Below are 20,118 nucleotides of genomic sequence, written 5' to 3'. Positions count from 1 at the left end.
GGACTGGAGTTACAGACAGTTGTTAGCTGCCATGTGGGTGCTGGGATTCGAACCTGGGTCTTCTGCAAGAACAGTCAGTGTTCTTAACCACTGAACCATCTCTCCAGCCCCTTAATATTTTATGTGCATGAATGTGTTGCCTGAATGTATGCAAGTGCGCCCATGTTGTGCAAATACCACAGAGGTCAGAAGAAGGCATTGGATCCCCCGGAACTGGAGCTACAAGCAGTTGTGAGCTGCCATGTGGTGCTGGAACTGAACCCAGGTTCTCTGAAGAGTAGCCAGTACTACCTTAACCACTGAACCATTTCTCAGTCCCTTATTTTTACTTTTTGAGACAGGATTTCTGTGTAGCTCCAGCTGGCCTGGAACTCACTAGGTAGACCAGGCTGGCCTCAGTCTCACAGAGATCTCTCTCTGCCTCCCAAGTATTGTGATTAAAGGTTTGTGCCACCATGCCTGGCTATTTTGGGGTGTTTTTTGTTTTTTTTTTTTGAGATTGGTTTTCATGTAGCCCAGGCTGACCTCAAACTTGATCATGTATGTAGCCAAGGATGATCTTGAATTCCTGACCATCTTGCCTCCACCTCCCAAGTACTGGGGTTACCAATATATGCCACCACATCTTGCTTTGAAATTTTTCTTTCCTAATACTCTTTAAATCTTATGTCAGAAAGTCAAGAAACAGACCGAGGGCATTTTTTTCTGTGATTTGATGCTTATAATGACACACCTCACTTGAAATGTGAGTCTGTTCTCAAGGCTTCAGTGTTTCTAGGTTCACTTACTATAGTAGACCATGTAGATGGCAGAGAAAGCAGAAAGTAACCTGATGCTGCCTCCTACAGGGGTGGAGGAGCGTTGACTACTCTCCAGAAAAGCGGAACTGGGCAGTCCTAATATTTTCTTCAAAGACCATTGCAACATCAGAATATATTCCACTTGGGTTAAGAACATGGACTGTTCTTGCAGAAGACCCGGGTTCGAATCCCAGCACCCACATGGCGGCTAACAACTGTCAGTAACTCCAGTTCCAGGGGATCCAACAGCCTCTTCTGTCCTCCGTGGGCACTGCACGACACGGGTGCACTTACCCACATGCAGGCATAACACCCATACACATAAAATAAAAATAATAAATGAGTAGTTCAAAAAAAGATTATACTCCACTGTTAGGACATGGTTTACTTAGCTTTATTACTCTACATGAAAACCATTAACCTTTTCTGTCAATCTAGGTCTCAAGCAGGCCTTGGAAACGGTGAATGACTACAATCCTCTGATGAAAGATTTCCCTCTGAATGACTTGTTGTCTGCCACAGAGCTGGACAAAATAAGACAGGCACTTGTTGCGATTTTTACTCATTTAAGGAAGATCCGAAACACAAAATATCCCATTCAGAGGGCACTGCGTCTTGTGGAAGCGATCTCACGAGACTTGAGTTCTCAGTTACTCAAAGTATTGGGCACCAGAAAGTTGATGCATGTTGCTTATGAAGAATTTGAAAAAGTAAGTCTGAGAGTCTTAGAAAAGCACCCTAAGGGCAGCAAGACGAGCCTTAGTGACGAGCCCCTCTCTCAATTGCGCTAGGTCATGGTGGCTTGCTTCGAAGTCTTCCAGACCTGGGATGACGAATACGAGAAGCTCCAGGTGCTGCTGAGAGACATCGTCAAAAGGAAGAGGGAGGAGAACCTGAAGATGGTGTGGCGCATCAACCCTGCTCACAGGAAGCTGCAGGCTCGCCTGGACCAGATGAGGAAGTTCCGCCGCCAGCATGAGCAGCTGAGAGCTGTCATTGTCAGAGTCCTGAGGCCCCAGGTGCGACTTGTGAAGGTTCTGCATGCTTTGTTTGAGGGCCTCTTTGTAGTTTTTTTAAAGAATTCACTGCTTTGCACTTGCTGTGTTTTCTTTGTTCTAGTTGTCTCTTATATCTGCTGATGCTGTGCTGTTGTTTCAACACTGTACTTAGTGGGTTCAGACTGTGGGTGTAGGTGAAGCTCAGTGGTAGAGCACTTGTATGAGGCCCTGGGTTCCATCCCATCCCCATCACATCACCTAGTAACCAAACACCGGTACTTAATGTGTTCCGTCCACCCCTTTTTCCTTCATCTCTCATGGACCTGAGAGACAGACCTGTAGAGTTTCTGTCTTTACTATTTATTAGCATGTAGTTTGAACAGATTATTTAACCTCTTTTCCAGCGTCTTCATTCATAAAATGTGGATAATTGTTTATTCCTAAGATTTATTATAATGAGTCATTGACTTTTTCTTTGTACATTTTGTGGGGTGATATTGTTTAATTTTTGCTGTGCTGGAAATTGAAATTGAACCCAAGGCCTTGTACATGCTTGGCTCTGTCCTCTTTTGCCTTTACCCTCCCCCCCCTTTTAAAACTCATTCTTTCCTTTTTAAGAAATATAGTCAGAGCCAGGCACAATGGCACACACCTTTAATCCCAGCACTCAGGATGCAGAGGCAGGCAGATCTCTGTGAAATAAGAGGCCAGCTGAGTCTACATAGTGAGTTCCAGGCCAGCTGGGTCTTCAGGGAGACCTTATCTTTTTATTTTTTGGTCTTTTTGAGACAGGATATCCTATAGCCCCAGCTGGTCTAGAACTCGGTATGTAGACCAGACTGGCCTTGAATTCAGAGATCTGCCTGCCTCTGCTGGAACTAAAGGCATGCACCACTGTGCCTGGCCTGGGAGACTCTATCTTGAATCTCCCACCCCCCCAATAGAAAGAAAGAAAGAGTCTGGCCGGAGAGATGACTCAGTGGTTAAGAGCACTGACTGCTTTTTTGGAGGACCCTGATTTGGTTCCCAGCACCCACATGGTGACCAACACCATCTGTAACTCTAGTACCAGGGGTTCTGACATTCCCTTCTGGCCTCTACAGGCATTGCGTGCACATGGTGCACTTAGGTATATGCAGGGAGAACAGTCATACACATAAAAATGCAAGAAAATCTTTATAGTGTAGCATTAAAATGAATGAATGTTCTTTGCTTGGCTTTGTTGAATTACTATTATAAAATGTTTGGCCAAAGGTTCAGAAACCTGTACTGTTGATAATCCTGTGAGGTGTCCTCCTTTGTCAGACTCTCTTTGCTCCAAATCTTTCTTTTAGGTCACAGCAGTTGCACAGCAAAACCAAGGGGAGGTGCCTGAACCTCAGGACATGAAAGTGGCTGAGGTCCTCTTCGATGCCGCGGATGCCAACGCCATCGAAGAAGTGAACCTGGCTTATGAGAACGTCAAGGAGGTGGATGGGCTGGATGTCTCCAAAGAAGGCACAGAGGCTTGGGAGGCCGCAATGAAGAGATACGACGAGAGGATCGACCGTGTGGAGACCCGGATCACTGCTCGCCTTCGAGATCAGCTTGGCACAGCCAAGAATGCGAACGAGATGTTCAGGATCTTCTCCAGATTCAATGCACTGTTTGTCCGGCCGCACATCCGAGGGGCCATTCGTGAATACCAGACCCAGCTGATCCAGCGTGTAAAAGATGACATTGAATCTCTGCACGACAAGTTCAAGGTCCAGTACCCGCAGAGCCAAGCCTGTAAGATGAGTCATGTCCGTGACTTGCCCCCTGTGTCGGGGTCCATCATTTGGGCTAAACAGATCGACAGGCAGCTCACTGCCTACATGAAGCGGGTGGAGGACGTCCTGGGCAAGGGTTGGGAGAACCACGTGGAAGGGCAGAAGCTCAAGCAGGATGGAGACAGCTTCCGCATGAAGCTCAACACCCAGGAGATCTTCGATGACTGGGCAAGGAAGGTTCAGCAGCGCAACCTGGGCGTCTCGGGGCGCATCTTCACCATCGAGAGCACTCGAGTGCGGGGCCGCACTGGCAACGTCCTCAAGCTGAAAGTGAACTTTCTTCCAGAGATCATAACGCTTTCCAAAGAAGTCCGAAACCTCAAGTGGCTTGGCTTCCGAGTCCCACTGGCAATTGTGAACAAGGCTCACCAAGCCAACCAGCTCTATCCATTTGCCATCTCGCTGATTGAAAGCGTCCGCACTTACGAACGGACCTGTGAGAAAGTGGAGGAGCGCAACACCATCTCGCTGCTGGTAGCCGGCTTGAAGAAGGAGGTCCAGGCTCTGATTGCAGAAGGCATTGCTTTGGTGTGGGAGTCCTACAAACTGGACCCGTATGTGCAGCGCCTAGCAGAGACGGTCTTCAACTTCCAGGAGAAGGTGGGGTTACGTGATCCTTTCAGTCCGTGGTGGATTGAGCACAGTGTTAGCTCTCCCCAGCAGGCCTGCATGATTGATGCCGAGGCCCCTAGAGCTCAGGGGGAGGAGGAGCATTTCCTGGCTGTGCACTGTTTACTGATGGAGTGGGGCTTTGGGGATGCTGGCAAAGGAAGTGTGTAGGAGGTTGATAGAGCTGGAGGGAGAGGCGACTCCAAACCTGCAGTAGGAGTGCTTGCTCACCTGAGCAGGGGAAGGGGAGAGGAGCTGATGGTGTTCCCAGCCTGTCCTTTCCCTCTTTGGGGTCATGTTGAGGGGAACCAGGATTCTCACCCTAACAGCCAGGATTAGCTATTGTGGAAGGACTTCTCTGCTTTGAACAGGTGTTATTTAACTGAAAAGAATGTGTACAAAAATAACAGAGCAAGTAGATGTTTTCATGTTAAATGCATTCTCCTTTAGGTGGATGATCTGCTGATTATTGAGGAAAAAATAGACCTGGAAGTCCGTTCTTTAGAAACCTGCATGTATGATCACAAGACGTTCTCTGAGATCTTGAACAGAGTCCAGAAAGCAGTGGATGACTTAAACCTTCACTCCTATTCCAATCTGCCCATCTGGGTTAACAAGCTCGATATGGAGGTACGACTGGGTTGGTGAGAGCAGTTTTCGTTTGTGCTGCCCTCATGGGTATGGCCCTGTTCAGTAAATCTTTAGACATTGTTTAGGATGATCCATGCCTCCAGAATCCCTCTTAGCTAATGCTGATGAGCTGTGTGCGATCGACCCTGTCCACTCTAGTTCTCACTGGGACCACAGAGCCTCGGTGCAGAGGAGTCTCTTCTTTTGCTGGATACTTGACATCTTCCTGTCAGCCTTCCCTCGTGCACATATGATTTAAGTTAACTGATGTTTTGTTGGGGGCGGGGGGCAGTGTTAGTGCTAGAGTTGGTTCTCAGGGCCCAAGCTGTACCCCCCCCCAGCCCTAGCCCTTTAGGCAGCCTCTGACAGCTGCCCCCTCCACACTTGATTCCTAAAGAAATACCCAACACCTCCTATTCCTGGTGTAGAGGTCTCGTCTCACCCCTGTGGAGGGAGAGGGCAGGGCTGTGGGTGACTTTTCTTATTGCTGGACATCAGGGAGTGAATCCATGGAGAGGCTCAGGCAGGAGCCGGTTTCATAGCGAGGTTGCAGATCGTATTGGCTGGTTCTTGAGCTATGGTCTCCCTTCTCTCTGTTTTTAAAGTGGATCTATCAAGTTGTGGTGTGTCCCACAAACAGACACTCTCAGAAGGCAAGTTGCCCAATCCGCAGTGACACAGACATCCCTGCAGCCCTCATCACATTCCTGGGATGTTGAACGACCCAGGGCAGACTGGTGGCAAAGAGGTCCTTTGTGTAGGAAATTTGTCTCCAAAAGACTTTGGAAAGAAAATGGTTTGACCTCCAAACTGCAGTACTTCTAGTTTAGCTCTGAAGGTATAAAACGTGTGTGATTCTTCTATCATATTTAATAGCCACCAAGATCTTAACTGTATCTGTGGCATAGTATCAAATCTCCTTGTCTCTCAGGAGCTGGGGTGGCTGGTGATTCAGTGTCCCAGAGCTCGAGCCCACAGTTGAGACGAGTCACCGAGGCTGCGAGCAGGACAGAAGTGATATGGGCAGTTAGGACTTCTTGTCTTTGCCCCACAACAGCTGCTGCCTCTCACTCTGTTTTTGAGCTGACCTTTGGAAGAAACTGTTCTGTCACACTGCTTTCTCCATAGATTGAAAGGATACTGGGTGTTCGTCTGCAAGCTGGCCTAAGAGCCTGGACCCAGGTTCTTCTTGGACAAGCTGAAGATAAAGCAGAGGTTGACATGGACACAGACGCTCCACAAGTTAGTCACAAGCCTGGAGGAGAGCCAAAGATCAAAGTGAGTATTCTCATGGCAAGCCATCTGGGTATAGGTAAAGCAAGATCCTTGGGGCACTGAGGCAAAGAACCACAAGTTCGAGGCCAGGCTAGGCTATGTAGTGTGACCCTGTCTGAAAACAACTAAAAGTACCTGTGAGGGCAGAGTCTGAGGAAGTGGCTCAGTGTTGGGTGCTTGCTTAGAGTGTGTGAAGGAGCCCTGGGGCTGGGGGTGCGTAGTACTTGTGAGCAAGTTGCCTTACTGTGGAAAGGCCTGACGGATGCCATCTTGACCAGGTGATGCAGGTTGATGTCACCAGTGGTGTGGTATCCTTGCCTTGTGATGTCTTGTGATGGGACTGGCACTTTACATCTGGTCTTTCTCCAAAAATCCCTCGATCTCATTCTGATCATAAGAAAAATATTACATGCACTCAGCTTGAAGGTCATTAGGCACAATGCCAGACCTGAACTGTCTCAAAGTGTCATGGTCAGCACAAACAAAATGCCACAGATTGGAAGTGACTGAGGTGATAGGACAGCTAGTTCATGTTGTGTTTGGGGTTAGAGCCTTCTCAGTCTATGTAGTCTGTCCTTCAGTTAATAGACTGTCAATGTCAGCAAAGATACTGAAACTCTTAGTACTTTGCAGATCTTTTGTCTAAAATAATTTCAAAAAAGAAAGCCATAAAAAGTTTAAAAATAGCTGGGCATGGTGGCGCATGCCTTTAATCCCAGCACTCGGGGAGGCAGAGGCAGGCGGATCTCTGTGAGTTCACTTTATCCTTTTCTCTCTCTAAATGTTTTTGTTTTGTTTTGTTTTGTTTTGTGTTTTGAGGGGGGCAGGGTCTCCCTGTACCCTAGCTCCCATGGAACTCACTGTGTAGGCCAGACTGGCCTCGATCTCACAGAGATCTGCCTGCCTCTGCCTCTGGAATGCTGGGACTAAAAGCCTGTGCTGCCGTGCTCAGCTTTTTTTGCTACTTTTCAGTATTTTAACTATTCATTCTGAAAGCATACTGTTTTGGGTAAAAACTTTTAATCATGTTTTTGTTTATTTGTGGATGGGCTAGACACATGTGCACAGGGCTAGGCACGTGTGCATGGCAAGCTGTGAAAGGCAGAGGACAGCTTGTGGGACTCATTTCTCCTTCAGTGTGGGTCCTAAGGACTGAACTTGGGTGGTCGGGCTTGGCAGTGGGCCCCTTTATTTGATGAGCCATCTTGCCTACCCAGAGCATACTTTTAAAAACACTGCATCTTAGCTGGGCATGGTGGTGCACACCTTTAATCCCAGCACTCGGGAGGCAGAGGCAGGTGGATCTCCAAGGCCAGCTTGGTCTACATAGTGAGTTCCAGGACAGCTGGGGCTGCAGGGAGACCCTGTCTCAAAAAGACCAAAAAAAAAAAAAAAAAAAAAAAACACTGCGTCTTGGAGAAGCAGTGAATGTGTCTAAGATAGTAAGTTCCTTGCCTACAGCTAGAGAGACGGCTTGGCCACTAAAGTACATACCGATCTTCAGAGGACCCAAGAATGGTTCCCAGCACCCATGTCAGGCAGCACATGATTGCCTATAACTCCAGCTCTAAGGAAATTTGGCTTGTGGTCTCTGCATACATGTGCATACACCCCTCCCATGCACATAACTAAAAATAATAAAAGTAAACTTAAAAATGAATTTGTTATCTAGTGGAGCCAAGTTGGAATTCTGGAGTAGCCTGACACACTGGCAGGTGGCACAGAATTAGCCAAGATCAGACCGATGCCCCCTGCCGTGTCCTGTACACCTGGCAGTGGTAACCCTACCACTGCTTCTGTGATGCTGTCTCGGCCTCAAGGTCGCTGTCCTGCACAGTCCCGTGGAGCTCCATGGGGTTCCGTTGTATGTTCAGACCCTGGCACTGGGCACCTGGAACAAGTGAAGCACTGCCTACCTCCGACTTCTTGTGATCTACAATAAAACACACAGATGGTGGTTCTGACTGAACAAATATCATAATTTAGACATAGAAGCTATTAAGAGTCGAAACCATTTTATTGAAATATTACTAAGTAAAAACTAAACCCTTTCTTTTACAGAATGTTGTTCATGAGCTAAGAATAACCAATCAGGTAATCTATCTGAATCCGCCCATTGAGGAGTGCAGATACAAGCTATACCAGGAGATGTTTGCTTGGAAGATGATTGTGCTGTCCCTGCCCCGGATCCAGAGTCAGAGGTACCAGGTAGGCTTCCAGGAGCTTAGAGCATGTGCCCTTGCCTTTGACAAGGTCTTCTCTGGGACTTCCCCAGGAGGTGTCATTAAATAAGCTCTTTATACGCCTTTTCAGGCTTGGGACTCCAGGTTCCCTGTGCTGAGAGAAAGCTTGGCATTGGCAGCTTGGCCTTTTCCTCGTCTGCTTCTTTGGATCCTAGGTGCTGCTTTCCTTGCATCTTGTTTTGTTGCTTGTTTGTTTCTGGAGAGAGGGTCTCACTGTGTAGCCCCAGCTGACCTCTGACCTCAGTGTCCCCACACCCAGCTCCTACTGTGCTTTAGAGAAATTTCCAAAATGCAAAAATAGTAGGAATCCTGAGCTCCTGCTACTCAGCCTTATGTACCTGTTTCATTTATTCTCCCACCTGGCAATTTCAGAGCAAATCCCAGATTACAGTCTCACTGGTGTTCTTCTAGAACCAAAGGAAACGTAGAACACCATTTAGTCCATAACTCCTAGTGTTACCTTTAAACAGGACCAGTGGTTTTCATAGAACTCAGCCATGCTGGCTCTTCTAGAATTTAGAATGCTGCAAGAGGGCTGGAGAGATTGGCTCAGAGGTTAAGAACAGTGGCTTGGCTATTCTTGCAGAAGACCCAGGTTCAAATCCTAGCACCCACATGGCAGCTAACAACTGTCTATAACTCCAGTCCCAGGGGATCCGACAGCCTCTTCTGTCCTCCGCGGACATTGCACTACATGGGTGCACTTACCTACATGCAGGCAATACACACATACTCATAAAATAAAAATAAATAAAATATTTTAAAAAATAATTTTTAAAAAATTAATTTTAAAAAATAGATGGGGCTGGAGAGATGGCTCAGCAGTTAAGAGCACTAACTGCTCTTGCAGAGGACCCGGGTTTGATTCCCAGCACCCACATGGCGGGCTGTGAACTGCCCTTAACTCCAGTTCCAGGGGAAATCGAAGCCCTCCTCTGACCTCTGCAGCATTGCAGGACACAGGTGCACTCACATACATGCAGGCAATACATTCATACACATAAAATAAAAATAATAAAATATTTTTAAAAAAATAGAATGCTAAAAGAAACACCTTTTTTCTTGACTTTGAACATAACCTTGACTCTTCTAGGTTTTGTTTTCTGGTTTGGTTTAGATTTTTTCTGTTTTTCTTGTTTCTGTTTGTTTTGTAGTTAACTGGCTGTAGCTCGCTCTCAGCAGGTTTTTTTTATTTGCTTTTATGTGTAATGAGTGTTTTACCTACATGGAAGTGCGTCCATGCATGCAGTACCTGAAAAAGCCAGAAGAGGGCATCAAATCCCCTGGAACTAGACTTACGGACAGTTGTTATAACACCATCATGTGGGTTCTGGGAATGGAACCAGGGTCCTCTGCAAGAGCAACCATATTCTTAACCGCTGAGCTGTCTTTCCAGCCCTGTGGGTTAATTTTTAATTACATTTATTTGTTTGGTGCGTGCCTGTATGTGCATGTGCTGCAGCAGGAATGTAGAGGTCAGAGAACAACTTGGAGGAGTTCCTCCTTCTACCATGTGGATTCTGGGGATTGAACTTAGGGCATCAGGCCTGGTGGCAAGTGCCTTTACCTTCTGAACCATCATGCTGGTCCCTTTAGCAGCTTTCACTCAAACCTTGGCATGCGTAGCTAATCAGAACCAGCCTGCTCCAGGGAGTCTTCATGTACAGTCCTGGGTCCTCTTTGTCTTGTGCTGTACTTACCTGGCTCTAGGTTCTTTACAAAGTGAGCAGATGAAAGCAGCCTGTCCCTGTGCACTGGCTCCTATCGGCTCTCCCTCTGCTCAGCACTTGTCCCTCTCTTCCATCCTCCTGTCTGTAGTGTTGCTCTGTAGCCATTGTCTCTGGAACAGTTGTTTAAACACTCACCCCGCTCTCTCAAGCCCTTGCACACCTTTTAGCCAGCTCTGCTCTGGCACAGACACCCGCACCCAGGGGACTTCCGGTCCTTTGTCCCCTTTCCTACTCACCACAGGGTGGCAGGGCAGTGCCTCCCTCCCCCAGGTGCCCACTGCACATGGCTCTTGGAGGTCACACTGCTCTCCTGATTTCCTCCCGCTGCCTGGCTGGTGTCTGGTTTGGGTTCTTCCTGGGACTCCCCAGTCCGATATCTGGGTGTCCTTTGCCCTTTCCCACATATTCTTGGTGGTCTCACCCAGTCTGCTGCTTTGAAATTCCTCCCACCTGCTCCTGGCTCCACATTCCTGCATGCCTGACCCATCCCTGGGCCATCTCTCTGTGCTGCCTGCCATCTCCACTCTGCTGTCCCACAGACACGGTTTTCTACCCCACTCCATGAAGTTTGATCTTCTACTTTTCCCTCTCCTGGCCTTCTATCCACCAGTCCAGAAGGCATGTGTCACCTCAATTTTGATCATCCCTGTCCTTAAAGTTCACCCTAGCTTGTGTCCTTGCCACATAACTGCTGCCACACTGTCTGCATTGCCACCAGTTCTGTCTTGGATTATTAATGCCCCCTCCTAACGCCTTGGCTGCCTCTGACCCCCAAATCAGTGTTCACTTACAACCCTGACTTTGCTTCTCTGGGAGCCCCTAGTGTCTCCCTCCTCCCTGGTAGGAAAGCTGAAGTCCCAGGGCTTCAGACCCTGTGAGATGCCTGCCTGTGGCTCCTCCGACCTTAGTTCTTGCTTCTCCCCTCCGGGCTCTGTGCAGGCCATACTGGTCTCTCACTGGTCCTCAGGCATTCAGGCAGACTGGTCCCCGGGTCTTCGCACTTGCCAGTCTCTGCCTCGCAGTCCCTAGTAGCAACCCTTCCCTCCCCTTGCTGCCTCTGCTCACTGACCCCCTTCTGACGAGGCCTTTCCTGCCTTTCTCTTGTGGTGTAGCATTTGCCTAGTGTGCTCACGGCCTCCCCAGTCCCTGGTGCACAGAGAGAGAGTGCTGCGACCCCTTGTCCCACCCATGCTCCCTCCCTTTCTTCATAGACTTCTTACCATCTCACAGTCTGTGTGAGCTGCAGTTTGTATTTATTGAACTAGATCAGGACCTGGCATGTAGCAGGTGCTCAGAGAGTGAAAATGAGCCGGTGGCCCCTGGCATTCTTCAGTTGCTTTTACCCTGTGAGTGACCCCATGATTTCCAGGTTGTGTTATTCTGATGTTCCCTTTACTGGTTTGATGAGTTAAATACAAGTGGTTACTTGTGGCCAAGGCAAGTGGATGTTATGCCCTAATGCCATTTTGATGGTGACTTACTCTTTCAGTCACTGTTACGAAGTAAAAGATGACTGAGCTGAAAAGTGTGCACATGGTTTGACATTCGTTTCTGGCTTTGGTTGGTCAGGTGGGCGTGCATTACGAATTGACTGAAGAAGAGAAATTCTATCGGAACGCGTTAACGCGGATGCCAGACGGCCCGGTTGCACTGGAAGAGTCGTACTCCGCAGTCATGGGCATCGTGACGGAAGTAGAGCAGTACGTTAAGGTGAGACGCTCCCAATTTCATCAAAGAATACTCTATTCCAGACACTCAGGGTGTGAGGTTAGGGCTGGCCTGTGGCTCAGGCCCTGGGTTCAACCCCTAGCAGCATAAGAAAAAGGGACGCTGAAAGATTTCGAACCTGGAGAATATGGTTCACTAGGCAACATTCGCTTATTTTACTTATTTTACGGTTATTTAGTTAGTTATGTTGAAACAGTCCTGGCCAGTCTGGAACTTGCTTTATGGACTAGGCTGACCCGGGACAGCAGTGATTCCCCTTACTTTGCCTCCTGAGCTCTGGGATTATAGGTGTGTGCCACCACACATGGCCTCATATTTGCTAATTTTTTGTTTGCTTGTTTTGTTTTGGTCTTTTTGAGACAGGGTCCCCCTGGCCACAAGTAACCAAAAGCTCGCTTGTATTCAACTCAATCAAACCAGTAAAGGGAACATTAGAATAACCACAACCTGGAGCCCACAGCTGGCCTAGAACTCACTATGTAGACCAGGTTAGCCTTGAACTCACAGAGATCTGCCTGCTTCAGCCTCCCAAGTGCTGGGGTTAAAGGCATGTACTACCATGCCCAGCTAAATATTTGCTAATTTTAAAGCAAAGAGTGACTAACTAGTAGGCTAAATCTTTGGGACTTTTAACTATGATTTTCAAGAAAAGTGGATTTTCTTTTTGATAACGAAAATTCTAAGACTCTGAAGTGAGTTTTTTCTAATGGTGTGAAAACATGAGCCTCTAATGAACTGGGCCTGGTCGTTATCAGTAGCTCGGGGTCTGCAGTGTCTGCTATGCTCCTGCCTCCACAGGTCTGGCTTCAGTATCAGTGCTTATGGGACATGCAAGCAGAAAATATCTACAACAGGCTTGGGGAGGATCTCAACAGGTGGCAAGCACTCTTGGTCCAGATAAGAAAAGCCAGAGCGACCTTTGACAATGCTGAAACCAAGAAAGAGTTTGGGCCCGTGGTTATAGACTACGGCAAGGTGAGCTCTGCGGGGTGCTGTGTGTTTGACACAGGGTCTCGTTGTGTAGCTGTGACTGACATAGACCAGGCTGACTTCGAACTCACAGAGATCCTCCGTCTGCTGAGTGCTAAGGTTGAATGTGTGCTCCCCCATGCCTGGTTCTTGAGCTGTTTCGTGAGAAGGGGCTCCCACTTTTTTTTTTTTTTTTTTTTTTTTTTTTTTCACTTTAATTTTAATTTTTATGTGTTCAAGTGTTTGACCTACATGCATGTAAGTACATGTCATGCAGTGACCAAGGAGACGAGAAGAGGGTGTCAGATCCCCTGGATCTGGAATTACAAACCGCTGTTAGCCATGTGGTAGGTGCTGGGAACTGAATCTAGCTCCCCTACAAGAGCAGCCAGTGCTCTTAACCATGAGCCATCTTACCAGCCCCTCGGCTTTATTCTTGAAAGGCCAGGAGGCTCTAAAGCAACCTTGCTGTTTGACTGAGTTGGAACATAAACACGTGCTGGGGTGGAATTGACGTGCTGTGTTACTCGGGCTGCAGGTGCAATCCAAGGTGAACCTGAAGTACGACTCTTGGCACAAGGAGGTCCTCAGCAAATTTGGGCAGATGCTGGGATCAAACATGACAGAATTCCATTCCCAGATCTCAAAGGTGAGGAGCAAGGATCCTGCCTGGGGCACTGACAGCTCCTGGTAAAGTCGGGCCCTGTGCTGAAATACGGCCCTGTCTCCAACAGTCTCGCCAAGAGCTGGAGCAGCACTCCGTGGACACAGCCAGTACCTCTGATGCAGTGACCTTCATCACCTATGTGCAGTCCCTAAAACGGAAGATCAAACAGTTTGAGAAGCAAGTTGAGGTAAGTTCTCAAACCAGATCCTGATAACTAGGCTATTAACAGTGTGTTGTGTTCTGCAGGAACACTGAGGGACTCATCCCTTAAAGCACTGTTTCGTACAGTTTCATACAGTATGGCTTGGTGTGCCCCAACCACTTGATGTGCTTTTACAGTGCACTGCCAAAAGCTAGGTGGGGTGGCACACACCTGTAATTCCAGCACTCAGGAGGCATAGGCAGGAGGATTGTGAACTTGAGCTCAAGCCAGACTGGGCTGCATAGCAAGATCCTGTCTCAAAAAGAAAAAAAGGGCCAGTGAGATGGCCCAGCAGGTAAAGGCACCTGCCTCCATGCAGGACAACCTGAGTCTGATCCCTGGGACCCATGTGGTGGAAGGAGAGGACTGACTTCTGCAAGTTGTCTTCTGACCTCCACGCATGTGCTGTAGCATCTGGACACCCTTCTCTGCCACCACGCATGCACAGACACAAAATAATACATAAATGTAATTTGAAATTTTTCCAAAAGAAATGAAAAGACAGTGCGGGGACTAGCACCATTTGAGTCAGGGGTCAGTGTTTTCCAGAGCTCTGCTGGTGATTAGACACAACTGCTGATCTCCAAATCTTGTACGTCACTGTTTTCAAATACTAGGGTGTGAATGCCTGCTCCACCATGCTCTTGGTGCCCTGTGGATGCAGCGAGGTATAGTACCTGGCAGGCCACTCAGGTGTACATAGCCCTCTGACCATAGAATCTTTAGGTAGAGGCTCCAGAGGGGCAAACATTTGATCTTTGTTCTCTACTCGATGTGCCTTCTCTATCTGAGGACTTCGGCAATGTTATAGAAAACAAATCAATGCACGTTTTAACTCTCAAAGCTCTACCGCAATGGCCAGCGGCTGCTAGAAAAGCAAAGGTTCCAGTTCCCACCTTCTTGGCTTTACATCGACAACATCGAGGGTGAGTGGGGGGCCTTCAACGACATCATGCGGCGGAAGGACTCTGCCATTCAGCAGCAGGTGGCAAACCTGCAAATGAAGATCGTGCAGGAGGACCGTGCTGTGGAAAGCCGCACCACTGACCTGCTGACAGACTGGGAGAAGACCAAGCCTGTCACGGTGAGCCTCCTTAAGTCCGCCAGCCAGTGGCATGATGCGGACTCCTTTCTGTCAGACACAAGAAACCATGCTGGAGCTCAGCTTTACAATACTAAAGAGCTGTTTGCCTTTCTGTAATTAAAGGGCTGTGTTGGCAGCTGGACAGAAAGGCGCAGGAAGCTGATGCAGGATGATCTTTGAGTGCTTGAGTTTTAGACCGGCCTGGGCAACATAGGGCACTGTCTCAATGAAAAAAGGGATGCTAGGTATATAGCTGAGTGACAGAAACCTTACTTAATGTGTAGAAGGCCCTGAATTCAGTCCCCAGGACCACCAAAAGGGGGCAGGGAACTGCTCTTTGAAGGTAGCAAGTATCAAAGCCAGCAAGCATGGGCCTCTTTAAGTCAGGAAGTAGTTTTAAATGATTAAAACTAGTTTTTCTGTTTTTAAACTACCCTTGGGCATACACAGAATTTTGAATTTGGTATTTATAGGCACAGCTCAGGCCTCACAAGGAAGGCAGCTGCTAGCTCAGGACATGCAGGGAAGCAGCTTCTGTTTTGTCCCTGTGACATAGTTATTAAACCTTCCCATATCCAGAACCAGCCACATCCACTTCTTGTTCATTCACGTTTATTGAGCACCATGTTCCAGGCTTCCCAGGTGTCAAGGACAGAACAGTGAGGAAGGGGCAGGAGCCTCGACGCCAGAGGGATTAGACCCAGTGGGGACGGAGAGATTAGTGAGTGAACGAGAAAGTCATGCATTCTGAGCAGTGGTGACTGCTGCAGACAGAAGTGTTGAAAGGGAGCCAGGGGGAGGGGCGCACCCTGGTCACTGGTGTGCATGTCAGAAGGAGGCAGTAAGGGGCAGAGGGGAAAGCACGTTGGTAACGACGTTTGGCTCATGGGGGTAGAAGTCAGAGTTGTTTAGATTCAGAAATAAGCACACCAAAAAAACATGGAAAGGACGTGAAATGCTTAGACTGCTGATAGTTTAGGGGTACACGGTTTCCACAACAGGCCTGGTGGCAGATTCACACCCTTGCAGGCCTATTGGTTGACGTCTGTCCTGACCACACTGAGTATAAGTCATGTATTACATTTAAAAGTGTAAGTGGTGCATGCACATAGTGCACTTATACACAGGCAAAGCATTCATACACAAAATTGAATAATAAAATATTCTTTTAAAGGGTGGGGGGCTGGAGAGATGGTTCAGTGATTAAGAACACTTGCTGTTCTTCCAGAGGATCTGGGTTCAAGTCCCACCACCCACGTGGTAGCTAACAACTATCTGTAACTCCAGTTCTAGGGGATCCAACACCCTCTTCTGGCCTCTGCAGACATTGTACACAAGTGGTATACTTACCACATGTAGGCAAAACAATCATACACGTAAAATTAAAAAAAATTTTTTTCAGAGTTTCAATAGGACTTTGCTTTAGTTCAAAAAGCAAAACAGTAATATCTGGGGGACTAGAGAGATGGCTTGAATGGGTAAGAGTGTTGCAGTGCAGCATGAGGGCTTGAGTATAGATCTCAGCAGCCATGTAAAAAGCCGAGCATGGCCGTGTGCAGCCCTAGCCCCAGTGCCGTGGAGGGCAGAGACAGAACAACAGCAAGGCCCAGTTCACCAAGAGACCGAGACTCGGGATAAGCTGGGGGTGGAACAAGAGACCTGATGTTCTCCTCTGGTCTTTGCACATGACACATGTGAACATCCACATACCCACATGTGCATACACCACATACATCTCACATTCACACACATACAAAACTGGCATTTTGTAGTCATTCCTAGAAGTTACTAAAATGGGACTGGGGGCCAGCAAGATGACTCAGCAGTTAAAGGCATTTGCCACACGAACCTCTTGACATGAGTTCCAGAATCCATGTAAAGGTAGACTAGAGCAGCTCCAGAGTTCTCTGACCTCTACACAGGTGCGGTGGCAAGGGCACCTACACACACACATACGTGTAATAAATACATCCAAAAGAATGGGGTTAGTGAGTGAGGCAGCAGGTTGAGAAAGTGCTTGTGAGGACCTAGTTCAATGAACCTCAGCACCAAGAAAAAAATCCATGAGTTGTGATACGAAGTTTGTGATCACAGCACTAGGGAGCTGGAGATGAATGGATCCATGGGGATCACTGGCCAGCTGGCCAGCCAGTAAGAGACTGTCTTCAAAACAAAAACAATAGCTGGGTGTGGTGGCGCATGCCTTTGGGGAGGCAGAGGCAGGCGGATCTCTGAGTTCTAGGCCAACTGGGGCTGCAGGGAGACTCTGTCTCAAAAAGACCAAAAAACAAAAACAACAAAAGTGGACGCACCTGAGGAACAACATCCAGAGCTGACCTCTGGCCTTCACATGCACCTGTACACGTGCACCTGCACACACGTGCACCTGCACACACTCACACAGATATCAAAGTGAACCTAAGTCTGTCCCCTGGCCTTCACATGCACCTGCACACACTCACACACAAAGACATCAAAGTGAACCTAAGTCACATGCACCCACACATGTACCTGCGCAAGCATTTACATACACACACAAACACAGATAACATAATGAAAAGGAACTATGTAAACATAGTCCTGCTGAAGAAATAATTGCCTTCTGACCAGTACTGGTGGAACAGTAGTGCCTCAGCGAAGGTGTGGCTGACAGCCCCAGGACTCTAGCCTCTTGAATCTTTGCCAGTGCTGCATTACTGCACGACCACCACCTCACCCCCGCCCCCAGCAAGCTGCCCCAACTTCTCCCACCTGTCAGGGCTGCATTGAATGCCTTTGTACTGATGTGAACTGCTGAGGTTCTGCTCACATTCAGCCCTGGGCAGCAGTCACTAGGGGACAGCTCCCTGAAAGGACCTGTGTGAGCATGTTCAAGGCAACAGGAGGCCCTCCGCCATCTGAACCCCTGCACTCCCCTCTTCTGAAGTAGTCCTGCCACTCTGTGCTCTGGCCACTTTCAGGGCAATCTGCGTCCAGAGGAGGCTCTTCAGGCCCTGACCATATACGAAGGGAAGTTTGGCCGGCTGAAGGATGACAGAGAGAAATGTGCAAAGGCCAAGGAGGCCCTGGAACTGACCGACACAGGACTGCTCAGTGGCAGTGAAGAGCGTGTGCAGGTATGGGCTCTGTGAGTAGGGTCGGGAGACTGCTCCACCAGACTCTGCCACTGTCCTGGGTCATCCCCAGGGCACTGCCAGGTTCCGAGGTGAGGGTTTTTTGTTGTTGTTTCTAATTTGTGAGCTGCTCTCTGTGCCCAAAGTTTAAGTGCTTTGTTTGCTGTTGTCAATCATAGGTGGCCTTAGAGGAATTACAGGACCTCAAAGGTGTTTGGTCAGAGCTTTCTAAGGTCTGGGAACAAATTGATCAGATGAAGGAACAACCGTGGGTCTCGGTTCAGCCTCGAAAGGTAACTTGTTAAAATGGATGTCTGGCCAGGTATGGTGGTGCACACCTCTAATCCCAGCACTCAGGGCAAAGGCAGGTGAATCTCTGTGAGATTGAGGCTAGCCTGGTCTACATAGCCAGTTCTAGGCCAGCTGGGACTACAGGGAGACCCTCTCTGAAAAAAATAAAGTCTATTTACTATCAGTTAAGAAAAGGAATTGCATTGTAAGTTCACAAGCTGTTACTTAATATCCTGCATGTTTGCATGTTGTTTACCTGGTGCATCCAGACTAAACTTGTTTAGAACCATTCTAAAGAGTGGCTCAGCAGTTAAGAGCACTGGCTGCTCTTGTAGAAGACCTGGGCTTGGTGTCGAGCACCCACAGCTAACAACCATCTGTAACTCCAGATCTAATGCCCTCTTCTGGCTTTTGTATGCCTTGAATATATGGGTACACTCACATACATACAGGCAAAACTACTCATACGTACAAAAATAAATACAAAAAAATGTTAAAGTGACTATTCGGGGCTGTTGCTGTTGCTCAGTGGGTAGAATGCTTGCCTCCTATGCATAGAGCCTTAGGTTCAGTCCCCAGTGCTGCATAAACCCACCATGCTGACAAAGACCGATAATCCCAGAACTCTGGGAGGTATATAGAAGCAGGAGGCTCAGATCATCCTTGGCTACATAGTGGGTTTGAAGCCAGTATGGGATACTTGAAACCATGTCAAGTTAGAAAGAAAACTAAAAAAGAACATATAGTGGTTGTGTGTATGTGTGTGTGTGTGCGCGTGCGTGTGTGTGTGTGTGTGTGTGTGTGTGTGCGTGTGCATGCATATGTCCCCATCTCTTATGTCTCCTGACAGCTGAGACAAAACCTTGATGGCCTCTTGAACCAGCTGAAGAACTTCCCTGCCCGGCTTCGGCAGTATGCCTCCTATGAATTTGTTCAGAGGCTGCTGAAAGGCTACATGAAGGTTGGTGGTATGCTGTCTGGGGGCTGGTGAGCATCCTTTAGAAACGTAGCTGCTCAGGTGACTGTCTGCTCCCTGCGCAGATAAACATGCTGGTGATTGAACTGAAGTCTGAAGCACTTAAAGACCGTCACTGGAAACAGCTGATGAAGAGGCTCCATGTGAACTGGGTGGTTTCTGAACTAACCCTGGGCCAGATCTGGGATGTTGACCTCCAGAGGAATGAAGCTGTTGTCAAGGATGTCCTGCTGGTGGCACAAGGGGAGATGGCTTTGGAGGAATTTTTGAAGCAGGCAAGTGATGGGACTGGCTCTCAGGCTGTTGTTGGGACTTAACCATGTGAAACAAAGCCTTGTCTTCTGCAGTCTTTGTCCCTGGTCCTGGGTGCTGTGCACATGTTGTATGCTGATTTATGTGCTGGTAACATGCCTCTCCCTGACTCCACTCAGATAAGGGAAGTGTGGAATACTTACGAGCTTGACTTGGTCAACTATCAGAACAAATGCCGCTTGATCCGTGGCTGGGACGACCTCTTCAACAAGGTCAAGGAGCACATCAACAGCGTCTCTGCTATGAAGCTCTCTCCTTATTACAAGGTACGGCTGGTCAGGGCGTTCTGCACTCTTACTGATGGTTCCTAGATGGTTATTTACAATGTGGGTCACAGGGCTGGAGAGATGGCTCAGCGGTTAAGAACACTGGCTGTTCTTGCAGAAGACCCGGGTTCAAATCCCAGCACCCACATGACAGCTAACAACTGTCCGTAACTCTAATTCTAGGGGATCCGACAGCCTCTTCTGTCCTCCGCGGGCATTGCACGACCTGGGTGCACTTACCTACACACAGGCAATACACACATACACATAAAATAAAAGCAATAAATATCAAAAATAAATAAATAAATAAATATTTAAACATAGCCGGTCATAGTGGTACACGCCTTTAATCCCAGTACTCGGGAGGCAGAGGCAGGCAGATCTCTGTGAGTTCAAGGCCAGCCTGGTCTACAT

At 48.0% G+C, this 20,118-nt stretch overlaps 1 protein-coding gene across 1 annotated transcript in view; it reads left to right on the top strand.

Annotated features, from left to right (window-relative positions):
• The window catches only part of Dync1h1 (dynein cytoplasmic 1 heavy chain 1), an 84,885-nt gene that overhangs the window by 17,944 nt on the left and 46,823 nt on the right, over positions 1-20,118 (top strand). The window contains exons 6-21 of the mRNA XM_008825600.1: positions 1,239-1,510; positions 1,592-1,819; positions 3,133-4,209; positions 4,669-4,848; positions 5,977-6,126; positions 8,185-8,331; positions 11,666-11,806; positions 12,623-12,799; positions 13,332-13,442; positions 13,528-13,647; positions 14,507-14,746; positions 17,707-17,862; positions 18,039-18,152; positions 19,001-19,111; positions 19,192-19,401; positions 19,558-19,704. Coding sequence (XP_008823822.1) covers positions 1,239-1,510; positions 1,592-1,819; positions 3,133-4,209; positions 4,669-4,848; positions 5,977-6,126; positions 8,185-8,331; positions 11,666-11,806; positions 12,623-12,799; positions 13,332-13,442; positions 13,528-13,647; positions 14,507-14,746; positions 17,707-17,862; positions 18,039-18,152; positions 19,001-19,111; positions 19,192-19,401; positions 19,558-19,704 — 3,581 coding nt within the window. The remainder of the gene's footprint in view (positions 1-1,238; positions 1,511-1,591; positions 1,820-3,132; positions 4,210-4,668; positions 4,849-5,976; positions 6,127-8,184; positions 8,332-11,665; positions 11,807-12,622; positions 12,800-13,331; positions 13,443-13,527; positions 13,648-14,506; positions 14,747-17,706; positions 17,863-18,038; positions 18,153-19,000; positions 19,112-19,191; positions 19,402-19,557; positions 19,705-20,118) is intronic.

The sequence above is a fragment of the Nannospalax galili genome, unplaced genomic scaffold (assembly GCF_000622305.1).
Source record: "Nannospalax galili isolate Female #2095 unplaced genomic scaffold, S.galili_v1.0 scaffold188, whole genome shotgun sequence".
Lineage (NCBI taxonomy): Eukaryota > Metazoa > Chordata > Mammalia > Rodentia > Spalacidae > Nannospalax > Nannospalax galili.
This window is presented reverse-complemented; position numbering and strand designations above follow the sequence as displayed.